The 9,889-nt window shown below is 35.9% G+C and overlaps 1 protein-coding gene across 1 annotated transcript in view; it reads left to right on the forward strand.

Annotated features, from left to right (window-relative positions):
* The first annotated feature begins 7,949 nt into the window (after positions 1 to 7,949).
* Positions 7,950 to 9,889, forward strand: part of LOC102584381 (probable methyltransferase PMT15) — a 4,119-nt gene continuing 2,179 nt past the window's right edge. The window contains exons 1-4 of the mRNA XM_006365706.1: positions 7,950 to 8,665; positions 8,743 to 8,953; positions 9,052 to 9,337; positions 9,447 to 9,839. Of these exons, the coding sequence (XP_006365768.1) occupies positions 7,958 to 8,665; positions 8,743 to 8,953; positions 9,052 to 9,337; positions 9,447 to 9,839 (1,598 nt within the window). The 5' untranslated portion in view covers positions 7,950 to 7,957. The remainder of the gene's footprint in view (positions 8,666 to 8,742; positions 8,954 to 9,051; positions 9,338 to 9,446; positions 9,840 to 9,889) is intronic.

Here is a 9,889-nt window from a genome sequence, read left to right on the forward strand (position 1 = left end):
TCAAAATACTCAGTGGTCTAGGTCCTGAATTTCGTGAGATCTCTGCTGCCATTCGTGCACGCGATACGGCTATCTCCTATGAGGAACTGTTTGAAAAGCTACTGGACTTTGAACTCTTCCTTCGCCACAAGGATGCTAAGAAACTACCTAGTACCATCACTGCTGCAGTTGCTACTCCCACCAAATTCAACTCCAATAATCGCAACAATCGTAGACAAACCAACAACTCTCCACAATGGCGCCAAAATTCGCGTCCAAGCACTCCACCACAATGGCAGTCCAATTCCAATCCGAACGGTGTTACTCGATGTCAACTATGTAATAGAATTGGCCACACTGCCAATGTTTGCCGCTCGAAGTCTCATAATCACTTTGAAGCGAAAGCCAACTATGCCACTGGGTTTACGGCGGACACCAACCCTTGGATAGTTGACTCAGGAGCCACCCATCATATCACAACAGAGCCGCACAACCTACAACCATACCACGGTAACGAGGATGTCTCTATGGGTGATGGTAACAAAATTCCTATCTCTCACACTGGTTCTACTAAATTAAATGCATCAAATAATGTCTTTAAGCTAACCCACACTCTGTGTGCCCCTTCCATTAAACGCAAGCTTCTTTCGGTTTCTAAATTCGGTCAAGACAATCTTAAGTCTATTGAATTTTTCCCTTTTAACTTTGTTGTGAAGGATCTGCAAACGCGGAAGCCACTGGTGCACGGTCGGACCAACAATGGACTGTATGAGTGGCCTGTCTCACATCCCCAAGCTCACATTATCTCCACATCTAGTCCTCTCACTACTTGGCACCAACGTCTTGGACATCCTCACTCTAGAGTTCTTAGGTTTATTTTAAATACTAGAAGTGGATGGCCCGTGCCAGCACGGGCCCAACATTTCAAGTGGGATACATATATGAAGATTGCATATTAAGTACATAGCAAGTGTGACACAACCAAAATTATATATTAGTGTTGGAGTCAAGTTTTATAACATAGCTATGTACATTTTATTTACATACGCAAAAGGAAAGTGATCCGTTATGATTATGCTTGCTGCAGTGACAAAAAATGGCTCCAATCACATTGCAAAGTGGAGCCGACATGCCTTTTCACTGATAAAAAAAATTAAAGCACAACAGTTAGTTGAACTTCTGAATGTAGGAAGTAGTAGTTCTGAAAGAAGTTTATATACCTTGTTATAGTGTTTTGGAGGGGGAGTCTTCACCTCTAGAACATGTTTGTGATGGGAAGTGGCCTCTTGCTTGTCACAGGATTTTCGATCTTCCTTTTGCTGCTTCCTGTTGTGTCCAATGGAGCAGGTGATGATGGTGCACTGATGATGTTTTCTTTTTTCGCATATGACAAGATAATTAATTTTCCGGGAGTTCTATCCATTGTTTTAGCAAATGACTTTTTGACTTGAATGGTAAATGTCTTTCCAGTTAATTGTCTTGTCACATTTGCAAGAGGCAGCATTTGTTTCTAGGGGAGTTGTTTGAATTTTTATGGATGACAAAAGATTAGTTAACAATAGGCATTTATATTGCATTTTATTTTAATCAGGCATAATATATACCTTAATGCAGCGAATGTCATAGATCTCTTCTGAAGTGAGATGTAACATTGTTTCAGCGTAATATATACCTTAGTGCAAACCAGTTGTATTTATGATGAAATTACTTAAACAACATGAGTAAATATAAACCAAAATGACAGAAAAAATAATTAAGAGCAGAAGGTAACAACGAAGAAAATAGAAATGTCCAGCTAACACATGTGAGTTGAAACTACATTATAATTGCAATAGCAAAAATCGAGGAGATTATAAACACCACCGGAGACTTAAGAGGGTTAGCTTTGGTCGTATTGTTGTATATTTCTCAGATGTTACCCTCACCCTGCAACCCTCGTTTAGCTTTATTTGCAAGGAAACTAAAAGAATTCACCTACTTGTCACCCAATGACACTTTGAGCTGGTGCCTTTAGCAGTCCGACTTCATTCATCAAAAGTCGCACATTCTCTGCATCTTTACACCCTCCAACTGCAGAATAGATCTTTTCCAACAGTATATAATTTCCTTTGTTCTCTGGCTCCAGCTTAAACAGCTACCTTGCAGACAATTCTCCCAGTTCCATATTTTCATGTATCACACAGCCACCAAGTAATGCACCCCAGATGCCATGACTTGGTTCAAAAGTCATAATTTTAATAAGTTCATATGCCTCATCAAGTCGGCCAGCTCGACCAAGAAGATCAACCATACAGGTATAATCAGGGGCGGACCCACGTTGTATCCAGGGGGTTCACCTGAACCCCCTCGGCAAAAAATTACACGGTATATATAAGGTAAATTTCTGTATTTCTGTAGATATATATATTTTGAACCCTCTCAATAACAAAGAGAAACTGATGGCGCAATGGCAAGTACTCCCAAAATTATGTTGTACGTCACCGGTTTGAATCCCACTGAAAGCATTTTTTTTTATTCAGTTTCAGTTTTTTAGTTTTTTTTTACTTTAAAAAATGTGCTAAAAGTTTGGTTTTAAACCCGTAGGAATTCAAGGTTTCCATTTCTAAAGACTTATTTCACGTTTATACTTTTATTTTTCGAACCCCCTAAATGAAAATTCTGAGTCCGCCACTGGGTATAATGATCTGTTCTAATACTACCAGAGTGATTTCTAAGCATAAAATTAAACAAACAAAGACCGACATCCACCAAACCAGCATGACCACAAGCATGCAAAACCGAGGTGAAAGTGACTTCATTAGGTTTGACCCCACATTGCACCATCTCATTAAACAGTGACAAAGAAGTCTCGCCATGCTCATGCATCAGTATTTTTCTATAGGAATATCAATATAGATTTCTGACCTAATTCGAATTGGTATAAGCAACCCTCTCGTAGAATACGATGTTGTTCAGCAGAATCTAGCTGCTTGATGGAAGATGTAGACATGGTTGAGTCAGCAGCGAAATGTTGTCTGCTCAACTCAGTTTTATTGGTTCGGGTTCTCGCCAAGACAACCTCTTTTTTGTTAGCTTGCTTCATTTATATAGATCACGACGTCTAGCTTTTTTACTGCCTTCTGCCTCGTCAGAGTTTGGATCGATTTTCTTATTTTTATTCGGCATTTGAATATCCTATTTCTACCAGTTATCAATGATCACACATAATAACAAATATATCAGCAAGATGTAATATTATAAAATTGTAAATGCATGCAATATTGACATAAATTTAGTTTTGGCAGGGAAAACATTACCTCGTAATTAGAAGCTTATACAACCACACGAACACAAAGCGAGAACAAAGAAGCTGCATTACACAAAAAGAGCAGACCAAAAGAAGGAGAACAAACTATCAGCTACCAATGGCAAAACCGAACATATAGACTTTGTACAATAATTAAAAACAAATTTTTTTTTCAAGCTGCAACATAAACATAGTGAGAATTGATGCAAACCTATTGGAGCATTCAATGAATCATGCAACGTCACTGTGTTTCATCATATTCTCACAAAAGTCTCATATCTTTTCTGCTAAGCAACTTATATATTCATTATTATTGATCAATCGGTCGCTTGGATATATGGGGATTTAAACCGGAAAGTCTCACATGGGTAAAGCACTTCCTAACAAAGATGACTCTGTACTCGGGGAACTCGAACCCGAGATCTCTGATTACTTACTCAATCACACCCTTATTCCATTCATGAATCTGTGATTAGCTAGCTTATTTCTGTGACTTAGGAGACAGAGATGCCGCCCCTGCCTCTATCTCTATCTATCTTCTTTTTACACTTCTGCTTCAAGTCTTATGTATATATGCAGTATGCTTCTACCCCTATTCTTTTTTTCTTTTTTTTTTAAATTTTGAATAAAAAAAAACTTGATCACTTCCTCATCCCTATTATTCTACATTATTAATTTGTTCAAACTTGGGCATTATTAACATTGTAAGTCCTGTGATATGTAACATCTGCCAAGGAAACATATATATTTGTACAATAAAATGTGGCAGTAATAGCACTTAACACAAAAAAAATCTCAAGTGTATCATTATACAAATATTGGACTTTGTTCTGCAATTTCAGTCAAAAGGGAAAGTGGAAAACTTAAGAGGCAGAGGGATAAATTTCAGTCGTTAATACAATTACAAATAAACACAGTGCAACTAATTGATCAACAGGATCTGCAAACTAACCTCAGCTCCTATTATTTTTTGTGAATTCTTTCTCTATCCACTTAAGCCAGTTAGAAGTTTGTGCATCTTATATTAGCTACATGTAACATTCTTCATCGTTCTGCTTTCAATCAAACTCCACTGTCAAGGGTTTTTCCGCATTTGAGCAGGCTTAAACCTTATGTGTTTTGTGCTTTACCATATATGGCCTTTGGATAAGAAGCAACTCAACTTCTACTTTGATCTAAGCAATTTCTTTTTTGTTCAAGTCCAAGGATTCCATCTCAAAATATATACAACTAATTTCAGGTATATCCACAACATATGACTGAATAGCCACTGTCTAATAGTAATTACCAATTATATCTCCTTTTTCTTGATCTTCTTGTTTATCCTCATGCAAAGTGATAACAAATTTAGCATAAAGAAATATGAAAAAGGAGAAAACAACTTGAAATTACAGACCTCATAACAGCAGTATAAACAGAGTAGCTTCGACAGAACGGCAAACTTTTCTTCTATATACCACACACAAAACTTTTCCCTTTTGTATATACAAGAAAGTAAAAAAAACTAAGCAAAAAATAGAGAGAAAGAAAGAGCAGAGAAAAGAAAACGGAGGTGACCCCAAAGCCTTCAAAATTATAGCTGAATTGAAGAAGACTACGTGTTTGATGAATTTACGGAGAGCAAGACACGTATACACGCAATGCAGCTTTGAGAAGCTGAAACGACAATAATACCCTTATTGACCTTATCACTTTGAGAAATCAAAATGACAAAAATATCCCTATTTGCCAATTGAATGACCAATAGCAGACATGTTGAAAAGCTCCTGAAACTGTCTCTTCTATATAAGAGAAATATATAGATATATAAGAAGCTAGGGAAGTAGATCTTGAATATGCTTTAGTCAAGGATAATTTGTTATTTATGGTGTTATTGTGATTTTCGCTTTTATTGTTTGTACACCACATAATATTCGGTATGTTCTCTGTCCACACGCATTTGCATGTCCTCATTTTAGTTTTGAATATTCATAATTATTTTTGGACTTCCATTTTGTTGTTTTTGAGAAAAAAAATATTTATTTCATGCTAAAATTAACTAATAAAATTTATGGTATTCCACATTTCATTATTAAGACTAAAATTTTACTAATAATATGCTTTCAATATTGCTCATTACTTAAATATTCTAGCACAATATCAAAGATTGATCAATTCTTGAAACTCTATTAGTGCCACATAAATTAAAATATAAGGAGCAATATATATTATTTGAAAGTCACCTAAAAATAATATAAATCAGTATAATTAAAAACCTAAAACAATTAAAATCATATAATTTTTTTGATTGACTCTTGAAATTTCATTTGCACCACATAAATTGAGACATAGAAAATAATATATATTATTTGAAAATGACGTAAAAAGTACTACTATAAGTTACAATAATTAGCAACTATTCAAAAATATATAGAAAAATTGATTTACTATCCAAATTTTATTTGTGACACATAAGTTGAAATAGAAAAAAATTACATACATTGGACTTCTAGTATCTAAATGAGCACTCGAGTATGTCCCTTAATTGTCAATAAAACTGAAGGATATCCTTAAATTTAGGTAATTTTTATATTGTAATCCCTTCAGAATTCAGATAATGCAGCTCCCCTACAAAAAAAAAAAATGAAGAATATGTTGCACTCACAATATTATAATCACTCAAAAAGGAGATCGAGACACTAGTTATCTAACAAAAACAAAAACAAGGAAAATGCATTGAGACACTACCATGTTGATTCATGACACTTGTCAATGATTTCATTGCATAAGTTCCAGCAGGCAAATCTAATGGGTTTTGTGCCCCACTACTTTTAATATGATGTATATGGTGTATACCTAAATGACAATAAAATAGTTGTTACATTGGGTATTTAATCTTGCTATAAACTTGGCCACCTAATTACCTACAATGAAAATTTCGATTCATTCCCTAATATTGATCATATTGTTATTTTTATTTTTCAATAAAAATCTTAAACTAAAAACATTACTTCTCTCTCAATAAGGTTGAGATTGAATATATCCCTAACTTAAGGTTGAGTTGACAATATACCAATTTATATAATCAAACATAAGACATTAGCATACATTTATAAAAATTATTATACGTCACACAACATTACAAGTGTTTAGATTTTAGATAAGTTTTTATGGATTTTAGTTTTGAAAACTCTTTTTAATTGAGTTGATTGTTACGTAAACTATTAAAATTATTCTAGGAGTAGTAAAAAACTTTAAAAATAAGATTAAGACTCCACTTGATTGAGTATGATTAGAGTTACCAACAACGATTGTGGTAGAGTGGTAAGTACTCATTCATCCTTAACTAAGAGGTCTCGGGTAGTATACCCTTCATAATGCATTTTTAAATTGTGCTGGTCTAGGTTCAAAGTAGATAATATCATTAGTATTACTATAGACTACTTGTCATCCACATGGTGAACTCTCATCCCTCCAGGTTTCAGCCGTAGTGTTTCTGAATATTTCTTTGATTTATTTTAGTTGTCCTACTTTCTTTTTTAATCTTTTTAATATTAAAGTCTAACCTGCAATTAGACTCATTCACAATCCTACCCATTAACCAAAACTCCAAACCCAACTAAAAGACCCAAAACTTCTTCATCTTCCTCCAACCTATGTTTGCTACCGCCCTCGTGTTTCTACCACCAAATGATATAGTGCAGTGGATATAATTGTTTCTCTCTTAACTAAAGGGCTCAGGTTCGAGCCCTGAATAAAGAAATCTTCGGTAGAAAGCAATTCCCTCCAAATAAAAATGCAGATATCAAACACCAAATAGAAAAAAAAAACCTAGAATTTTTACAGTCTACATGCTCCTAAATTCATTCCTTCCAATTCTCATTCTCCCTTTCTCTCCCTGCCTTATTTTTCACTTCTAAAAAAGTGTTGTTTGACTACTTCTTCCTAATTCTAGTTATTTCATTATTTTAGTTTCTTCAAAAAAATATGAAGTGAAATACTGAAAATCCACTAGCTTTGAAATATAGAAACAATCAAATTAAGCTGCATACATCATTGCACTTCCACTTGACACCTATCATAATGATAAACGGCTCGTCTCACCGTGACCTTCTCTTGAATTCTCAAAAAACTTCTGTAGCTCCATTTACGAAAAATTTAAAACTAAAAAAAATAACATAGTGAATATCAGATGATCCATTTCGATTTTCTAAAAAAATCGTCAAAGTTTTGAGTTGAGTGATTTAACTGATACAAAATGTCTAAATTGAGCAACTTTATTGATACAAAATAAAATTCAATGACTTTCCTTTATAAATTCTCAAAGTTGACTGATCTTTCAAATATTAACTCAAACCTTCCCATATTTTTTAAAACTCCGTGCTCAGTCAAACTACGTCACGTCACGGTAAAGAGAGAGTATTATTATTGCCCTCTTAACCCAACCAACATTTGTAACCAACATTTGTCACAAATTTCTCCCTCCATTCCAATTTTCCTTGGCTGAGATTATTTCTTAGTCCCAAACTATACCAAAGCAATGGCAACTAACAATGCAGTTATACACAATCCAATTTCTCAACTCAAATTTTTCCTATTTTTAAGAACTTCATAACAAACACTCAATTTTCTCTTGGTGGATATGCTATATCCTCATCAATTTCGTATAACTCTAATTCATTGAGTAATAGGAGATAATCTTTTTTTTCCGTCATGGCAGGTCCTAAAACGCCTCCGTACTATAGCCCAACGTACAAGAAGAATGGAGCAAACTACCCGTCTTCACCTCATTCAATACGAATCAATGTATATACATTGGCTATCGCGTTTACTGTCCTCTGTTCTATCGCGTATTTGATAGGCAGAGGATCCATTTCCACCTCCCCTGTTTCTAATGTTGCTACTTCTGTCCCCTGCATTCCTTTAAAAATCACTTCTGCTACCACTGCAGTTTCCAAAAATTCTTCGTCTGGTACACAAGTTGATGAGGAAGGTGAAGGCGCGGTATCTGATGATGTTAAAGTTTATCCGTCATGTGACTTTAAATTTAGTGAGTATACGCCTTGTGAAGATCCTCAACGATCGTTGAAATTCAAGAGGGATAGATTGATTTATAGGGAGAGGCATTGTCCTGACAAGACTCAGTTGTTGAAATGTCGTGTACCAGCGCCTTATGGTTATAAGAAGCCGTTTAAGTGGCCTAAGAGTAGGGATTTGGCGTGGTACGCCAATGTACCTCACAAGGAATTGACAGTGGAGAAGGCGGTTCAAAATTGGATTCGAAAAGAAGGAGATAAGTTTAGGTTCCCTGGTGGAGGGACTATGTTTCCTAATGGTGCCGATGCCTACGTTGATGACATTGATAAGTTGATCAATCTTAAAGATGGTTCCATTAGGACCGCCATTGACACGGGCTGTGGGGTGATTTTACCATCTTTACCTATTATAGGATTTCATTTTAGATGTTTGTTCTAAAGAAATCGCGATGATCTATGCAGGTGGCGAGTTGGGGAGCTTATCTTCTATCGCGAGATATTTTAGCAATGTCATTTGCACCTAGAGATACACATGAAGCACAAGTTCAATTTGCTCTTGAGCGAGGCGTTCCTGCATTGATTGGAGTGCTCGCGTCTAAGAGGCTTCCCTATCCATCTAGAGCTTTTGACATGGCTCATTGCTCTCGTTGCCTTATTCCTTGGGACCTATATGGTGTGTATAATTAAGTAAATGAAAATGTGTTAATCTCTTAAATCCAATTTTTTGTTTTTATATGTTATGTTTGGATTGGTGTGTGGTGGATATATCAGATGGCGCGTACTTAATGGAAGTCGATAGAGTCTTGAGGCCCGGTGGATATTGGATACTCTCCGGTCCACCAATCCGTTGGAGGAAATATTTCAAAGGCTGGGAAAGAACCAGAGATGACCTTAACGGTGAGCAAACCCGAATTGAAGAGGTAGCTAAGAAACTCTGCTGGAAAAAATTCGTCGAAAAAGATGACATTGCAATATGGCAAAAGCCCTACAATCATTTCCAGTGCAAAGAACAAAAGAAGAAACTAATGTGTCCTGCCCAAGATTATGATAAAGCCTGGTTTGTCCCTCCGTTTCATTTTACTTGACGATGTTTGACTGGAGCATATGATGACATTCAAGTATGTGATGACATTGATCTTATTTCATGTTGTATACGTTACTTTTAGGTACACGGAGCTTGAAACGTGTATAACTCCCTTGCCCGAAGTGTCAAGTGATGAAGATGTGGCTGGAGGACAATTGGAAAAATGGCCTAAAAGATTGAACGCGATACCACCAAGGATCAGCAGTGGAACTGTGAAAGGGGTGACGGCTGGATCATTCGAAAAAGATTCACAGCTATGGCAGAAGAGAGTTTCTTATTACAAGAGTGTTGACGACAAACTTAATCAACCAGGGAGATATAGAAATCTACTAGACATGAATGCTAACCTTGGTGGTTTTGCTGCTAATTGGGTTGATGATCCTGTTTGGGTAATGAATATTGTTCCTGCTGAAGCAGAGGTCAATACACTTGGTGTCATTTATGAAAGAGGATTGATTGGAACATATCAAAGCTGGTAAATTTCTTAGGTTTTTCAATTACCCCCCCCCCCCCCCCCCCCCCCCC

This window comes from Solanum tuberosum, unplaced genomic scaffold, assembly GCF_000226075.1.
Source record: "Solanum tuberosum cultivar DM 1-3 516 R44 unplaced genomic scaffold, SolTub_3.0 scf00560, whole genome shotgun sequence".
NCBI lineage: Eukaryota > Viridiplantae > Streptophyta > Magnoliopsida > Solanales > Solanaceae > Solanum > Solanum tuberosum.